The sequence below is a fragment of the Lissotriton helveticus genome, chromosome 12 (genome assembly GCF_964261635.1).
Source record: "Lissotriton helveticus chromosome 12, aLisHel1.1, whole genome shotgun sequence".
Classification (NCBI taxonomy): domain Eukaryota; kingdom Metazoa; phylum Chordata; class Amphibia; order Caudata; family Salamandridae; genus Lissotriton; species Lissotriton helveticus.
Genome location: NC_136073.1, coordinates 298,519,785 through 298,538,579, shown reverse-complemented (window position 1 = coordinate 298,538,579; position 18,795 = coordinate 298,519,785). Strand labels below are relative to the sequence as shown.

At 44.6% G+C, this 18,795-nt stretch overlaps 1 protein-coding gene across 2 annotated transcripts in view; it reads right to left on the bottom strand.

Moving 5' to 3' along the window:
• The window catches only part of C12H16orf78 (chromosome 12 C16orf78 homolog), a 219,738-nt gene that overhangs the window by 58,182 nt on the left and 142,761 nt on the right, over nucleotides 1–18,795 (bottom strand). For both annotated transcript variants that reach the window (XM_078669856.1, XM_078669857.1), the window contains one exon: nucleotides 12,505–12,655. In XM_078669856.1, coding sequence (XP_078525982.1) covers nucleotides 12,505–12,655 — 151 coding nt within the window. The remainder of the gene's footprint in view (nucleotides 1–12,504; nucleotides 12,656–18,795) is intronic.

Sequence of the window (18,795 nt, the reverse complement as noted above, 5' to 3'; positions counted from 1 at the left end):
TACACTTCTGGGTCAGGATGACAGTTGGAGTGTTTGTGCATTCACTCTAGAAAGTCACACAAGGGGAGATGAGGAGTGCCCTGAATATCCTGATGGACCATCACCAGGCTGACGGGCCTTCCTGAGCTAGAGTGGAGGGAGGAGATGACCCTGACACCTGAATAGGGATGTGCCTGTCCTCACACAAAGGAGTCTCCATCCCCTGTAGTGTGTCTGGGCCAAGGCAAGGAAGGGCAGGGTCTTGTGCACTGCAAATACCTTTCTTTGAAGTTTGCCTGCTTCAAAGGCTGAATTAGGCATAAATACTGGACCTCTGATACTGTATAATCAGAACACTTCTGGACTGATGATATTCTGCCAGAAAGAACAGCTGTGTTGCTGTCAGGAGGAACTGCCATTTTGCTGTTTACTTTGCTGTGCTGGCCTGCTGTTTGCTGCTCTGTCCTGGGTGTCAAAGGATTGGACTTTGCTTTCCACATCCTGTGTTCCAAGTTTCTCTTGGACTTGAGCTGAGCATGCCTCCTGTTGAAAGTCCCAGGGCCATCAAAGACTTCAATTGCCGGTATCTGGGCTCCTCCGCTGAGAGAGCTGTTCTGCCAAGTGGTGCCAAATCCAGTTCCTGGGTCCCTGAAAGTGAGTTCTGGTGCATCAAGAAGAAACATCAAGGCATCAACTCCAAGCGTTGTTCGAAATCGATGCATCATCACAAAACTCAATGCATCACCTCTGCCTTGCACAGAAACTTGGTCCCCGCTCGATGCAACAATCGTAGCGTAAAAAGCAGACCTCAATTTTTCGTTGCAGTGCCTTCAAAGAACCACTGCTGTGTGAGTCTAGAGCACCGCATCACTGAAGTCCATGATGCACCGCTCCAACTCTGACAAAGGGCATGCTTCAACACTGTGGAATCGACGCAGTGACTTGATTTTTGAGGCATCATCAATGCATCATCGCTGGGTGCCGATTTCATCATTGACACCACACAGCAGTAAGGAACCAAGGTATCCTGCCTGCAGGTGATGCATCACATCCCCTATCCCACGTATCGACCCCAGACGTGGACGGCTCAATGACTCTGCACAACCTTAAGGAGCTGATGCATCCCTCGCTACAAGCGACGCATCCCCTTTGTTTTTTTAACATATTTAAGGTACTTTGTCTTGGTGAAGCGCAATCATAGATTTCTAAAAGCTAAAACTTTGAAAATTCAAATCTTGACTTGTGCATGTTGGATGTTGTTTTGGCCTTATTCTATTCAGATAAAAATGGCTCTTTTTCTAAAATGGTTTGGAGTCCTTTTGTACTGTTTTCACTGTGGTACTGTGTGTGTGTACGAATACTTTTTACGTTGCCTCTGAGATAAGACTGATTCCTCTTGCCAAGCTACCATGGGAGTGAGCATTGGTTTTTCTGAGGATGCAGCCTATTTACCCTGACTAGAGTGAGGGTCCCTACTTGCCAAACTTCAAACTCCTATTTGATTACATATAGGTCACCACTATGGTAGGCCCTAAGTAACCCTAACGGCAGGGTGCTATGTAAGTAAAAGGAAGGACATGTACCTTTATGTTTTGCAAGTCCTGGTACTGACAAGCATCCTATTTTATTTTTCATTACTGTGAGGCCTACTCCTCGAATAGACTATGCCTAGGAATCTGTAATACACTTTTAATCTGTAATTCCTGATCAGAGAGGAGTAGCTTTGTCACGTTTCATATTTTTGGAATGGTAAGGATACAATCCTTCTTACTGGTGAAGCTGGATTTAACATTACTGTTTGAGAAATGCCTCTTTTAGAAAGTGGACATTTCTCTACACTTACCACTCTGTGTGCCTGACAGCCTGTCTCCGATACACATCTGGGGTGGGTGACATCTATACTTTGTGCATTCCCTCTAGACAGTCTCAAAACAGAAAGGATAGGTGTGCCTAAGTGCCCAGCTACATACATCTGCATTTTGATGGCCTTGCCTGAGCAGGATGGAAGTGAGGGACTATCAGTTTGCTTGAATAGGCTGTGTCCTATCCCCACACGAAGGACTGACTATCCCCACAGATAGCCTGGCAGACAGTACCAGATTGAAAGGGATCCTTGTGCACTTACGAGGGCGGCTTTGAAGTCACCCATCACCTCACAGGCACTTTTGGGTATAAGTACCGGGTCTCTGACACCCTAACTCCAGACACTACTGGACTTGCAACTTAGGCTCTGCCGGAGGCACTTCTGTGAAGGCCTGCCTTTCTGTTTGTTGCCCTGCTGCCTGCTACTCTCTGACTCTGTGGTAAGAGAACTGGACTATGTCTTCAGTGCAAGCAATCTTCAAGGGCTTGTTGGCTTGCCTCATGTTGCTTGAGACTTAGGGATATCACATTTTCTACTTTTGCTCCTATGCTTGGCTCACTGGAAGTGGCCCAGATAGTTGCAACATGGATTTCAATGCATCTCCTCTCTGTGTGTAACAGAACCGATGCATTGACCTGGTTGCAGGAGTAAAATCGGTGCATCGCATCGGAATCAGCGATTTGCCTCCTAAAGTCGACCTATCAGACAGCGTACCACCGCCACTGCAGCTCGGTGAGATCGATGCATCCCCCGGGCTTCATGGCAGAATCTAGTGCATTGCTCAATGCCTCTCAACTTCAGCACCCTTCTTCGGAACAGACACATCACCTTCACAGCATCGAGATGTTAGACGCATCTAGTTACTTGGGACCAGGAAAGATACTTTGTTCGCAGAGCCCTGCGTGGGTCCTCTAGCCATCTGGTGCTTCATCGCAGTCGATCTGAACTATGTCTTTGCTCGCGTCCAGGGCGACCTAAAGTAACGTTTTTAGTTCTGCTTGGTTCTAAGCGTTTTACTGCATTTATTCCTTTAAAATTCAATTTGTTGTTTTGGTCTTCTTTTGTTCAGAATATAATATTGTTTTTGTCTAAACCTGTGTGGACTCTTTTTATGATCAATTCATTGAGTTACTGTGTGAGTGTTGCACAAATACGTTACACATTGCCTCTTTAGATAAGCCTAGCCACTCTGTGCCAAGCTACCAGAGGGTGAGCACAGCTTGTCATTAAGTGTGTATGTAGCTTACCCTGCCTAGAGTGGTGGTTCTTGCCTGGCCTGGTTGCATATCTCAGCCAACCAAGAATCCCATTTCTAACAGTGATTTTGTAGTTACAGGTTGTAATATGGTAAAAACGAATGTGTAAAAAACAAAAAAATCTGAAATTCACCAGTTATAGTTTACAAAACCCCACCATGCACTACTGATGGGCTCATATATTACATCACTCATAACATATTAAATTACATCAATGATAATATAATTCATAACATCTCTAATGGCAATAACATCATAGTGATACACAGCATAGCATAATTGAGCGTACCATTGTGGGTCGATAGCATGGAAATAGAGCAAGCCCTGGAGACAGGTGTAACTGGATTCTAAAAGGTATATGGTGCACCTTTTACAAATTACTGAATTTTGAGGTATAATATGTTTTCCCTGTTAGACCAGGTAAAAGTTGAATGCACCTAATGTGGGATGCAGGGATGTTTCAAAAGGAATTAGTTACTTACCTGTACACTATAGTTCTCCAGTATTATCTTTCATAGATTCACATGCTTGTATCTTCCCCGTCGTCATGGTGGGAGTCTCACGGTAACAGAATGACCAAAGCAGTATCATAGAGAAGATAAAACTGCATAGAAAATCGCATAGGGACTATAGCATTTGGTAACCAGACCATGTCGTTATTTGGTCCAAAAGTCAGCCAATCAGCATTGCTGCCCTGACCTCACACTCCCCAGCAGAAGCTTCCTGCCTCAGATTTCCGTCCCCGAGTGAGAGACATGGATAAATACCGAGAAACAGGTTCTGCCTGCGAAACGGGGAGGCGGGTGGGCGCATGTGAATCTATGAAAGATAATACTGGAGAACTATAGTGTACAGGTAAGTAACTAATTCCTTCTCCAGTATTACATCTTTCATAGATTCACATGCTTGTATCAGATAAGTAAGCAGTGCTCACAAAGGTTTGCAGCGTTTCCAGGACAGAACCCAGAAGGAAGCTCTGCAATAAAGCAATGTTAGAATAATACATATCCGTATAATACCAAGTATGCAGAGACATATGTATATATGAAAATACATGCAAGTATAAGGCAAAAGTACTGAATAGACAAATTAGCAAATAATCAAATTGTACCTTATTGAAATAGGCGTTTCAAAACAGCTTGTCCCACTGCCGTGTCTTCTTTCCATGCAGTGTCCAGACAGTAGTGCTTGGTGAAAGTGTGCACACTCTTCCACGTCGCTGCTCTGCAGATGTCTGGCAGCGACACTCCTGCGAATAAGGCCATTGATGTCGCCATCTTTCTTGTGGAATGTGCATTCACCGTAGAAGAGAGCGGCTTTCCCGCTTTCTCATGACATTTCAGTATAGCCGATGATATCCATCTTGCAATACTCAGTCTTGAAAGAGGAAGGCCTCTCCTTTGGCCTTCAAAAGCAATAAATAATTGTTTGCATTTGCTGAATGTCTTTGTTCGTTCAATGTAGAACTTCAAACATCTAGCAATGTCTAAAGAGTGCAATGCTCTTTCTGCATCAGTTGAGGGATTGCTGAAAAAGGTAGGCAAAATAATAGGCTCATTGAGATGAAAAGACGTAGGGACTTTAGGTATGAAGGTAGGATTTGTCCTTAAAATAACCCTGTCCTGGCGAAATTGTAAAAAGGGTTCTTCCACTGAAAAGGTTTGAATTTCGCTAACCCTCCTTGCTGATGTTAATGCGAGGAGCAGGGCTGTCTTCCATGAAAGAAACTGTAAGTCTGTGTTGTGGATAGGCTCGAAAGGAGGCCTCATAAGTTGCGACAGGACTGTATTGAGGTGCCATGGCACTGGTGGGCGCCGAATGGGTGGAAAAACTCTAAAAAGTCCTTTAATAAACTCCTTTATTAGCCTGGAAGACCAGAGAGATGGCTCGTTTGGCTTTCTCCTGAAGCGTGATATTGCTGCTAAGTGTACCTTTACCGAGGCATGCGACAGTCCTGCCTTAGATAGTGATAACAGGTAGGGTAGAATACCTTCAGGGTGTACTGTTAACGGATGCAAGTTTTGACTGTCGCACCAGTGACAGAAACGAGACCATTTAGCTGCATATGTCTTGTTGGTTGACATAGCTCTGGCTTGTGACAGAATATGTCTGCATTCTTGAGGAATGTTTAGTTCCTGGAATTCCCGCTCATGAGGTTCCATGCGGACAATTTTAGCGATTGCAGGTCCGGATGAAGAATCTGACCGTTTTTCATGGAAATGAGGTTCTGGAATGTCGGAAACTGAATTTTGTTGCCCTTTGACATCCGTAGCAGTTCTGGATACCATGCCTGCCTCGGCCAGGCTGGTGCTATCAGTATGACCTGACACGGTTCCGCCCTCATTTTGCGAAGTATTCGTGGTATCAGTGGAAACGGAGGGAACGCGTAGGCAAACATGTCCGTCCAATCCATGTGGAATGCGTTTCCCCTGGAATCTTGTTGAGGGTACCTGGACGCAAACTGGACGCACTTTGAATTGTCCCTGGTTGCGAACAAGTCTAATGTGGGAGTGCCCCACCTTTGAAACACTCTGTGGAGCTGAGTGTCGTGCAGTTCCCATTCGTGCGTCACATTCGGTGTGCGACTCAGGGCATCTGCCCGCGTGTTGAGGATGCCTTGTATATGTTGCACTTGGATTGAAATGCCGTGGATTATCAGCCACTTCCAGATTCTTTGCGCCAACATCGACAGTTGTTTGGATTTTGTTCCCCCTTGCTTTAGCAGATAAAACATAGTCGTGGTGCTGTCCGTTTGAATAAGCACCGATGCATGTCGTATCCTGGGTAGGAAGGCTTGGAGCCCCAGGAACACAGCTTTGAGTTCTAGCATGTTTATGTGAAGCTGTGCCTCCCAGTTTGACCAGAGACCCTGGATCTCCAGCTCCTGAAGATGTGCGCCCCATCCTTGTAAGGAGGCGTCCGTTGTCATCACGAAATCGTGAGTCTGAGTCACAAAGGGTAAGCCCTGATCCAAGTTCTTCTGTACTTTCCACCATGACATGGCCACCTTCATACGGTTCGTGATGGTAATGTGATCCTCGAAGGTGCCTTTGGACTGAACCCACTGCTCGTCCAGGTGTTCCAGTAAAGGTCTCATTCGAAGACGGCAATTTGGTACCAGTGGGATGCAAGAAGATATCATCCCTAACATGGATTTGTATATTCTCACTGAAGTGAACCTTTTTGACTGAAGGGTCGTGGCCAGACCCATTATCTTTTTCATCCGTTCCTTGGAAGGATAAGCTTTCACTGCCTTGGTGCATATCCACGCTCCTAGGAAGTGAATGCCCTGGGCTGGAGTCAGTGAGGACTTCTCTAAGTTGGTCCTCAGTCCCAAACGTCGGAACAGTCGAATGCAGCACTGGAGAGATGTTGTTGTTTCTCTGAAAGACGGACCTGTCACTAACCAGTCGTCCAGATATGGGTAAATGTAATGCCCTTGCAATCTTAAATGGGCTGCCACCGGGGCCATGCATTTGGTGAACACCCTCGGGCCGATTTGAGGCCGAATGGAAGGACCTTGAATTGAAAGTGGCGACTCTCCACGATGAATCTTAAATATCTTCTGTGCTTCCAGTGAATTGGAATATGGAAGTACGCATCCATGAGATCCAAAGACGCCATGTAGTCTTGTTCCTTTAACATTTGCAGGATCTCTTGCAATGATAGCATTCTGAATGGAATCTTTTTTATGTATTGATTCAGATCCCTCAAATCCAATACCTGTCTCCATTTCAGGGTTTGTTTCTTCTTGATGAGGAAGAAATGCGAGTAGAAGCCTTTCCCTCTGAGATGTTGTGGCACTTCCTCTATGGCTCCCTTTTGCAGAAGAGAGAGGACCTCCCTCTGCAATTCCTGACGATGTTGAGAGAGCCTGAGCACCGGGGGATGATCCGGTGGTATTTCTACAAATTCCAGGGTATGACCCCTGCTGATGACATCTAGAACCCATTTGTCCGATGTTATGGACTTCCAGTTGTTGAAGTATTGAGACAGATAGTGGTCGTTTTCCGGGATCTGCATTGTGGGGAGCGCCGGCCTGAAATCATTGACGTCTGTTAGACTGTTGATTCTTCCCTCTGGCGCCAGACTTGCCCCTAGATTGCTGCTGGTAAGAGGAGTTGTAGGGCTTGAACTGGGTGTTTGAATTGTATTGCCAATAATTCTGTTGGTTATACGGCTGATATCTGTTGGTCTGATATGAGGCTCTCTGATTGAATTGACCTCTTGTACCTCTTCTACGAAAGGACTGAAACCTTCCTTGTTGAAGAGATCCCAGCACTCTAGCAGTATCCGTGTCGGATTTGATGCCTTGCAACGCCTCATCTATATGTTTCCCGAATAAATTTTCGCCGTCAAACGGCATGTCCACAATCTTCGATTGCACCTCTGGACGAAATGAGGTAGCCTTAAGCCAGCCTTGTCTGCGAAGCAAAACTGCTCCAGCCATCTGTCTGAAAGCCATAGATGAGACATCCATGGCGATGTCAATGGATTCAGCCGCGGACTTTGCTCCGTCTTTGAGGATGGCCACCGCTTCCTCTTTCCTGTCTTCCGGAAGCGCAGACAGTATGGGTGCCAGATCTGACCACATTTGCCTGTTGAACCGGCTAATTAGGGCCATAGCATTGGCTGCCTTAATAGTAGAGGCTGCCATGACTGCAAACCTCTTACCGGCACCATCCATCCTTCTTCCTTCTTTGTCTGGTGGCACCAAGGAAGTAGCCACCGGGTTCTTTGAATTTCTCTGCGCCGCCTGCGTCACAACTGACTCTGGTCTGGGGTGTCCTATTAGACAGGCTGCAGCAGACTCTGGTGCTCTATACTTCTTTTCAATCCTTGGGACTGAAACCGCTATGGAAGCCGGAGTTTTCAAAAATTTTAGGCCCTCTTCCCAAATATGAGGGATAATTGGAATAAATCTAGCTGATTTCCTGGCATCGTCCTTGAAATCATACAAGAAACAGTCTGTTTCTTTAACCTCCATATCCAATTTAAACCTCTTCGCCGCTTTTTCCATGATGTCGTGGAAACCTCCGATGTCTTGAGGAGGAGAGGTGGATGGCAGTGGAGATGGTGACGGGGCCGATGGCAAGATGTATTCATTCCATTCTTGTCCCGAAGCATCATGAACAAGCTCCCCTTCTTCGGGTTGTTCATCCTCGTCGGACTCCGTTAGGTCATCTCGTATTGTAACCAAAGGCGGTGATCTCACCCCTTGATCTTGAATGGTGTCCTTCGCCTTGGCTTGCTGCGAAGAGTCTATTGGCGTAGCTGATTGAGGGGCGTTTGCCTCCGGGAAACGACGGTAGTAGTCGTTTATCATGAATCTGAGGTCAGATACAAGAGATATCGGAATGGAAACTGTGTCCTGCCGCTCTACCTCACGTGATTCCTCTTGTTGTTCTTCCTCCTCATTATACTCACATGTGTCTTGGAAAGACTCATACCTGGAAGATTGAGTTCTGTCCTTAAAGGAGAATACCTCCTCCTCATCTGTGTCTTGGCTCTTTATTTGGAGCTGTGAAGGACTGTAGGCAGCACCTGAGGACTCCTCTCCATCTGAGTCTTGTTCTAACAGAGAAGATGGTGGGAGAGGTGAAATCTTCGTCCATGATGTGAACTCCGCCGATTTGCTGATAGTCGCCGAACCCTTGGACGACTGAAAAGACCGGATTGAAATCATAGTCTTCGACTGTGGAGATTTGAAAGCTTTTGCCGTTTTCAGTATAATTTTCGTCGACGGTGCCGTCGACGACACCGTCGACGGAACCGTCGTCGACGGGTCCACCGTCGACGGGGCCCCCGTCGACATCCTCGTCGCCGAGCTCTTCGTCGACGATGTCGTCGTCGTGGTCGGCGACGGTCTCTTCGTCGACGGGATAATCTTACTCGTCGACGTCGTGGTCGTCGACGTCGTCGACGTCGACGCTGCTTTAGATCCTGTCATCGACGAAGCCGTCGTCGTCGACGAAGTCGTCGTCGACGGTGCAGTCGTCGACGGAACTGAAGGTTTTTCCACAGATTTTGAAACAAAAGTTAGGGAACTGGTCGACGGAGCGGACCCTGTCCCTTTTTGGTCTGACAGCTTCTTCAGAGGAGTAATAGGGAGAGATGACATTGCTTTCTCCTTAGGTTTACTCTTTTTAGGCTCCACTTTCTCCTCAGAAATAGAGGCCTTTCTCTTCTTAGGTGTTAGTTTAGAAGATTCCTCCCCAGAATCTGAGTCTGATATGGCCTTCTTCTTCTGAAGCCATAACAGCAAGCGAGCTTCTCTGTCTCTAAGGGTTTTGACAGAAAAAGTTCTACAGTGTTTGCAATCCTTAGCAACATGCTTAGGATGAAGACAGTATAGGCAGTCCTTATGAGGGTCTTCTGAGAAAAGCCTGGCCTTCCCACAGGATCTGCAAGGCCTGAACAGCCTCTTCTTAGAGCTTTCAGCCATATTGAGAAATATAGTCACACAATACCTTAATCCAGAAGTCAGGATATAAGAATCAAAAGGTCAAAAGTTCACTCAGGAACAGTAAACTGAGCAGAGCTCAGGGAGACTCCTTTCTCACACGAAGGCGGTTGGAAATCTGAGGCAGGAAGCTTCTGCTGGGGAGTGTGAGGTCAGGGCAGCAATGCTGATTGGCTGACTTTTGGACCAAATAACGACATGGTCTGGTTACCAAATGCTATAGTCCCTATGGGATTTTCTATGCAGTTTTATCTTCTCTATGATACTGCTTTGGTCATTCTGTTACCGTGAGACTCCCACCATGACGACGGGGAAGATACAAGCATGTGAATCTATGAAAGATGTAATACTGGAGAATAGGTTGTAGCTTACATCAAAAGCCTATTCTAATAATCTGTTATAAAGACCAAAGCTGCTGTTGACAATACATTAACCACAATTTGATATCTAGGCATGTGCCTATGGTAAATATTCTATAAGCTGGGCATGTGTATTTCCAGAACGTCAGTGAAGGTTTTGAGGCATTGCAGAATATTGAATGATGTAGATTGTAGTTGTGTCCCACTTTGAGGTGAGCTATTTCTAACTGGTGCTGTAAGCATGACTGTAAGGTCGTATGCCATTATGCCCATCTCAGGAACGTGTGTAGTGTATTTTACTGAACTACAGAGCATTGCTCATTGGGCCTGGAGGAAGGTATCTTTTTCATGGCAAAATAAATACCTGTCAACCTTTTGAATTTAGCTTGCTGGCATAATAAGTCTTTAGGGGAGCAATCCAATTAAGGTGGTTATACAATTATCGACAGGTGTAGCGTGCTAAATTATTACAAGTCCACAAACCCTGCAGGATGGTGTCACCATGATTATGTCACTTGAGATGTAATCAGTTATGTCATTTAACATGTCATGAGTGATGTAATATGTGTAAAAGGATGTGGTAATAGTGTTTTACATGCTCAGCAATGTGGAAACAGACATAGCTATGTCCTACCTCTAGCACCCATCAGTGTGTCAGGGTGGTGAAAAACTGTGGCAACCTGACATGGCAGAGATGCTTTACATATAGAGCAATGTAACCTTAACATACTAGCCATATAGACACTGATATAACAATGTAGTTTTATAGGGCCATTAATGTGGAAATGAGTAATGTAATTGTGCTTTCCATGGTGACTAATCTGGAAGATGGCATGGCAATGGTGTGTGGGAAATGGTTAATAAAGAAACAGATTTAACAGCAGTGTGTTTACATAATGAGCAATGTGATAACTGGAATCGACTTGCATGTATTACATACTGGTTAATGTTGAAATAGGCATTACAACAGGTGCAGCCGGTCCATTAGGGCAGAGGGGCCACACCAACCACCCCACCTTTGGCCCCATAGGAACAGTGTCTGTCAGGCTGAACAAAGGTCAGCCTGACAGACACTGTTCACTTTCAGTTCAAGCAGCCAGGAGCCAGACATGCTCATTTAGCGCTGGCTTCTGGCTGCCTGAACTGAACTTTGCTGGGCTGAGAAAGTCACAGCTACGGTGGGCTTGACGTTCTCAGCTCAGCACAGGTTGCTGAGGCCCTCCCCTCTGTGACGAGGGGTAGCATCACAGATTGCCTCGCACCTGGGCGCTTCAGCTTTAAGCCCTGAAGCGCCCAGGGTTATGGGGCTCAGTAGTCTCACTGACCCTAATTCCACTCTGTGATGACGTTGGGACTGCTGTCTTCCCTCACTGGCTGACCTAGGTCAGCCAATGAGGGATGGCACCAGTCCCAAGCCTTCTAGAACCGCTGAGGCAGCACATTGTTTTCTTTTTAAATTGTTTGGTGTGTGCGTGAACGCATTTATGAATGTTTGGAAAAGAGTGTTGTGAATGAATGGGTTTATGTGTGTGTGTGCGCATGTGTGTGAATGCATGGTTGTGAGTGTTATGTGTGTGGGTGCGTGTGTGTGTCCCGTCCGACCCTTCCCGCCAAAACTTACCAGCCCCACTGCATTACTTGTTGTTATTTGATGGATAGTTCAGCTCTCTAAATTTTGAGGCTATTTGGGTGGTCCCTGGCACTGTAAGAAGCAAGCTTGCACAATAAGCTTCCCTGATTATTTTAATAGCACCACGGTTTTGCATTCATATTTTTGAGCGTTAACATCACTTTTGAAAATGATGCACCATGTTTAACAGGCAAAGAACAAGTAAAGAACAGTAGATCACCGGGCACAACATTTGCCCAGAATAGAACCCACGTTGAGCATTTCTTACAGTAGGGTTTGTTGGATCAGATAGGAACTTCTTTGCTATTGATATTTCTCTTCCGCTTTTCAAGTATACATAATTTTTAGGCACATACGATCTACTGATGCAGAGAAAAAAATGCTACAAATAAACTGCCAAACCGGGTAATGCTAGAATACTTTACCAGGTCTTCATCTTAATTTAGTGAAAATCATAAGACCTTTTTAACCAATGCATTTGAAAAATTGCAATAAAATGCACCAATTATTCCTATATTTTTCTAAAATTACGCAAATCCAGCAGACGATAGCTGGCTTTCCTCCTAGACTCCCTAGCACAGCGGTGTATTTGGGCCTGACATTGAATATTTTTTCCATGGCTACTTTTGCCTCCCAGCGTTGATGGACTTTTAACAGTTCAATGCACTGTTCTGCCTCACTTCTTTTCTTTTAGGGGAATTCCCCCAGATTCTCAAGGAGAGGGTCGGTTTTGCTTCTGACAGCCCTTCAGATGGTTCAATGTGGGCCTGGTATGAAAATGAATTAATGAAGTAGATTTTTACTCCAGCCCAATCCTGTCCATAAAAGGCATTGCTCATTGCCTGTGCCTACCCAACTATCACTAAAATACACTCTCTGAAGACTAGAAAAAGATACCAACTTATATCAATATTAGCTATGCATTTCGTACATTTCTGTTAAACATCACCTACCATTAGATATTGTTTTTGTTGATTGCTGCATGAAGCTCCTATACCTGGGTAACTGGTCAAAGGTTAAACTCGCTGCACTTCCGGCCGAACCGTGTGCCGATCCTTGCAGGGGATCCTCGTTTAGCCGTAGGTCGGCCATACTGCTGGGTATCTGTCGAAAAAGTACTTTTCTTTAAATCGTGAACGATAATTTGCTTAAAGCATATATGAAAAAGTGCAGGGAAATGAAATTGCATCGAATGACCAAGGAAACCGTTTGTCAGTGGAAGTCTGTGGTAAACTTGGAAGTGGGTCAGATCCCGGAGGGCCCTCTGCAACGAGGCTGCCATGCTACCCCCCTGGGAAAAGCCCTATGAATATGTTCTTAAGGGACCAATGCACGAAGGAGTGCTTTCCAATTTTGTGACTAGTTCAGATTACTTATAGAATGAATGCTATTCGTTAAAGAGTTCACATACTTTTTGCTGTGCAAAATGGAGTCAATAGAAAAGCAATAGAGCAGGCATGCACCGCGTATTCTGTATAACGTTGTTTTGTTGTAAAATAAGACACTGTCAGAGTTTGGTGCTAAATAAAATTTTTGAATAGTTACGCTCAGGAAATCTGCTTTGAGACATATTTGCTTTCCTTGAGCAAAATGTGCTTGATGGTTGCAATTGAGGGCATAATTTAAACCCATCTATGTCACTATATATATATCTGCTTAGAACATTCTAAAATATCAATAAGTGGCAATAATAAACAACACGATTCATATGCATAACCTACAGCATAGAATGGATGTCTGTAAAAATCAACAAGGGAGTTCATGACATCAGAGTAAGCAACTCCACTGGCGGAGACACGGGGCCAAATGTAAGACCCTTTTTAGCGGTTGCAAATGAGAATTTGGCCCTTTTGCGATCGCTACAAAATGTTTGTGGTATGTACAATTCCTATTTTATGAGTCAGTAACCTTTTACCCACTCGCAAACTAGCGTTTGCGAGTCTCTATTAGGAAGCGGTGTGCCAAGGGCGTCCCCTCCTAATAGAGAGTCGCATTGCTACGTACAATTGTTTTGCGACCGCATTTATCACAGTTACCACCTACTTTAAGTAGATGGTAAGCCAGTCGCAAACGGAAAGGGTCCCAAGTGGACCCCTTCCCCTTTGGGTTGGGAAGCGAAAATATTTTACGAGAGCAGGCAGCGGTCCCATGGACCATTGACTGCCCTTAGAAAAATGAAAAGTTTCTGTTTCATTTTTTTTTAAAATCCATCTCATTTCCCTTTAGGAAAACGGGCTGCATTAAAAAAAAACTGCTTAATTTAAAAAGCAGTCACAGACATGGTGGTCTGCTGTGAGTGGTGGCCATCCCCAGTGGGTTGCAAATTGCAACCTGCCTCGTGAATAGTGATGAGGCAGGTAATTTGCGACCCCATTGAGAATCGCTACATGTGTCTAAGACACATTAGTACATTATGTTCTGCAAGACGCAAATTGCAAGTCGCAAAAAATCACAATTTGTGACTCGCAAAATGGATTGGTCGTACATCTGGCCCATAGTGTTCAATGTTCACTATAATTGTCATTTATGCAGCAGAATACGGCCAGCACTATGGGTGAATGAGAAGGGTTTTGTTTTGCGGGGACAGTAATAAGAGCAGAACATATTGTTTGAGTAAATACAGAGAAGGGATTGCAGCTGTATTACAGAGATTATGTAGCAGACAGAATGGCAGATGGATGTGATGGTATGGTGTAGAGAGGCATTGGTGGAACAGTCAGCTTGGCAAAGGCAAAGCGGTATGGAGATTAGGTACTCATGGGTGTGCATTGACGGGGTCTTCTGTGTCTTTGTGAAATGCAGCTAGGCCAGAGATGTGACTTGGGGACATATATGAACAGTTTGTGGAAGGCTGGCCGGGGACTAAGGAGCAGAACAGATAGTGGATGTGCGGGTGTTAAGAAGTGTGGAAAAGGATCCAGGTTTATGCCAAACTCTCAAGAAGTTGCAATTGCTATCCTTTGTATCACTAGTTATAATAGCGCTACTTCGGAGAAGTCAGTTGAGCTGGATATAAAATAGTCCCATGTTAGCGGGAAGCTGTGCCATGTAACCATTTGTGCTCTGTCACTACCTTCTTTTTAGGGACATCACATCTCTTATGCCAACTATAGTCTATATTCTCACACATGCCTAAGTATCTTAACAGCAGTCATTGTTGCCATCTGTTGCCAATCCATTGAATAACATTCTGTGTTCAGTGAAGCAATAAACATGGCACATCCAAATACATAACTGGTGGAAGTAGTGACCAGAAAAGTGCAGTCCGGGAGACATATTAGTACCTGAGTTTAATGAATGCATCTCACAAATGAGTTTTTATAGTTTATGTTAGTAACACATTGATTTTAATTCATCCAGCAATAGAAGAAGGCAAGGACGTTTCCCAATTTTGCACGTGAACAACCTAATTTTTGATTGAGAAGGCCTTTTATTTCGAGGGATGTAATAACAAACTTTATAGGCCATCATTCTCATTATGGGACAGATTTTACATAGTGGCCCCATAGTTCTCCTTTGCAACAAAATGCGGTTTAGTTGCATTTTACATTTTTGTCTCTAGGGGTGACTTGGGTTGTTCTGATGAGCTACAATCAATGTCTGGGTTTATTCTCCATGAAATGGGAAAAGGCAAAAGGAAAAGGGAAAATGGCACCGTCTCACTGTTGGAATTGGCCCTTTTTGCAGGGTTATCCCCAAACCTTTTGCTTCTCCCTTCTATTTTTTCCTGACCTGTGGTTGTTGGCTTTAGGGCTCTTTACCACTGCTGATCAGTGCTAAGGAGCATACGGTCTCTGTGTAAATTGTTATTGTGATTAGTTCTCCCTGATTGGCTTTTTTGTTTTACCAGTAGTTCCCTAGTAAAGTACACGGAGTGTGCCAGGGCTGGTAAATCAAATGCTACTAGTGGGCTTGCAGCACTGATTGTGCCACCCTTTTGAGTAGCCCTGAAAAGATGTCTCAGGCTTGCCACAGCGGTGCCTGTGTGCAGTTTGTTGACTGCCATGTCGACTTGGCAATTCCCTTTTCTTACATATAGGGCACCCCTATGGTAGGCCCAAGGTACCCCCCTGGGCAGGGTGCAGTGTACGTGAAAGGCAGGACATGTACTGGTGTGTATAACATGTCCTGATAGTGAATTGCTGCCAATTTTGTTTTTCACCATTGAAAGGCAGTCTTGCCCCTAAGGACAGAATGGGGAATGCTTTGTAACATTTTACAAGCATATCTTCCCATAGGGATAAGATGGAAAAAGGGAGTTTGGTATCCCTCAACTCAGGATTTAATAACACATATTTAAGCAAAGATGCTTTTTAAATTGGGTGTTTGAAAATAGCCCTTTTAGAAAGTGGCTATTTTCTTGTTCTTGTTCAGCCATCCTGTGTGCCTCTACCTGTTTGTGGATTTACTTTCTGGCTTTGGAGTGTCAGGGGCTGGGGAGGTGTAATGACTCCAAGTGTCTAAATGAGTCAGCACAAGGTCGAATAGGCCTGATCTGCATTTGGGATGGTGGGAGGACTAGCACCTGTACCTGAATAGGGCCGTGCCTGCCTTCCACAATGCTGGCTCCAGCTCCCTGTGGTGTGTCTGGAGCCAAGGCTCACACTGACAATGGATGTTGTTGTGCACTTGCAGAGTGCCCCCCAGATTTGGTTTGAAATGGACTCAGAGCTCTTTGCACAAAGAGAACAAAGACATTTTGGGGTATAAGTATTTTACCTAAAACCCCTGACTTTAGATCATTCCTGGAATTCATTCAAGGGGAACCTCTGCCATGGAGATGAGCTGGAGAGACTAAGAAGAAGTACTGCCCTTGCTGTCTGTCTGGGGTTGGCCTTCATTTGCAGTTTCTGCGAAGGAAAGGAGAATGAGTTTGCTGTGTCCCCTGCTTGAAGGAGATCTCCAAGGGCCTGAAGTGAGCTGGCAGTCTGTTCAGAAGTCTCAGGGACACAAAGACTTCACCACCAGCTCCCCTGAACTCTGTTTCTGTGAGTTCTTGCCTGTCAAGAGGTGCCTGTACCAGTTGTGGGCCTCTGGAGGTTGTTGCTGCTGTTTGGGAGCTGGAAGAAAGAAGAAACGTGAAAAACTGCTAAAATCGACGCATCGCTTTCCATGCAGCTGTTCACTCGACGCATCTCCACAGTGTGAGCAGAATTTCCATGCAGCGCTGTGCTGCTAGGGAAAATGCTGGAGCGCCTATCGCCACTGCAAGAATCGACGCATCGACGGATCGCCGCTGCAGAGGACCGACGCAGCACAGCTGGCCGCCGCAACATTGATCACTAATGATTCTGGGGTTTTCACGCATCGTACCTGTGCGGCACGCTGTCCCGATGCACAACCTGCGAACTGGAACTGTCACAAAGAATCAGCGAATCACTCCCCATACAGCCCGGATTTGAAGCAACTCGTCCTCTGCGTGTTGTAGAACTGTCGCATCGCCTCCTCAAGGTCACATCTCTTTGTTTTCCGACTCTGCAACTGTTTGGCTTTTGGAACTTTGACGCATCTATGGGTACTTTGGTGAAAAGTCATGCATCCAAAGTTTTTTATGGTACAAATTCTTGAATTCTTTTGAAAGTCATAGTTTTTAAGTTGGAATTATGTCTGTTTGGTCTTATTTAGTTTAGATAAAGATACCCTATTTTTCTAAACTGGTGGGGTGTCCATTTGTGGTGTTTTTACCGTGTTACTGTGAGTGTTTTTGCAAATACTTTACACATTGCATTTGGGATAAGCCTGTCTGCTCGTGCCAAGCTCCAGAGGGGGTGAGATGGGGTTATCTAAAGTGTGTATCCCCCTTACCCTGACTAGAAACAAGGGTCCCTATTTGGACAAAGGTACCTACCTCTGGCAACTAGAGATTCCCATTTCTAACATTGGTGGTCAGCTGTGATGATTTGAACCTGTATTTGTTCTTGACCCACAGTGATTGGTGTACATCACTAGTTTAGTGCAGACCACTATGCAACCACATACTGTGATTTATTATTTAGTTCTATTTTTGAGGGAACAAAGGAAATTTGTAGCACATGTCTGTAGTGTATCTAAACATTTATCTGCACATTGTATGCATAAATATTAACACAGTATTTGGAGTTTCTTGTTTTTCTTTCTTTATTCTCATAGTTTCTCTTCAGGCAACACGTGTTTCATCGCATACACTGGGAAATTGTCCCACGACTTTCTCAAGGCTGTATAAACGCAAACAAAAGACCGATGTAACACCATACATACACTGGTGTACATCGTCGCATTAGAAGTTCCCCATGTCTAGAGGTATAATTATACACTTACCAATTACCAATCTATGACCGTGTGCTGGTCAAAAAACTGTGATGACACTTATCTAACATTGATTAAAGAACAGCCTAAAATAAAGACTGTAGATTGTCAGATGCAAGCACAAACAAAACCACAAAAAAACAGTCAATAGGTGATGGAAGAGTGATCAATATATCCACCTTAAAACCAAAAGTCATGCATGTGTGATAACGCATTTCAAACACCTCTACAATCTTTGGTCTATTCCTCTGTGAAATTAAAGAAACCTATCATTAGAACACACTCCTCATATGCATGCCTACTTCCATTTCCAAATCTGGCACGCAGATGGAAAACCGACTTCTTATGTGGAGATAATTCCATCCCACAATGGGTAAAATATCTGTCTTCTGTGTTAAAATGGGTTCTTCATTCAGGAAAGGTCTCCGTCTGACCAATCCACAAGCTCTGAAAATATATGTATATCTGGGTGTAAATAATAATGCGTAAACTCCTGCAAAGACAATACTTGAATCTATCATTAGGTAAGAGCCATACAATACTGTAAATGCACATATATCAACTTTTGAGCCAGAAATCACTAGACACCTGTGCGCGATGCCGCCTTGTTAATCCCAATCATTAAAGGGAGTGTAATAAGCTCGCTATCCTAACACACCATACAGTCGCAACCTCTATGCTGTCATGCTTAATTGTTCAAAACTCAAACGTGTGTCCCTGCATTACATATCCATTACATAGTCAAGTGTTGCAGAACATGCGCTCATGTATCAAACTATATCTCACGTCTCAGAAAATATCCACCGTCACCACTATCCCACTTCGTCATCCAAAACTTAGCTAATTTGAACCGTATATGTCTCATCACAATCCCAACCCAAATCCATATGTACTGCACCCAATTGGCACCAAGATATTTAAAACATGCCTTCATAACACATGCCCAATTCGTATTTGTC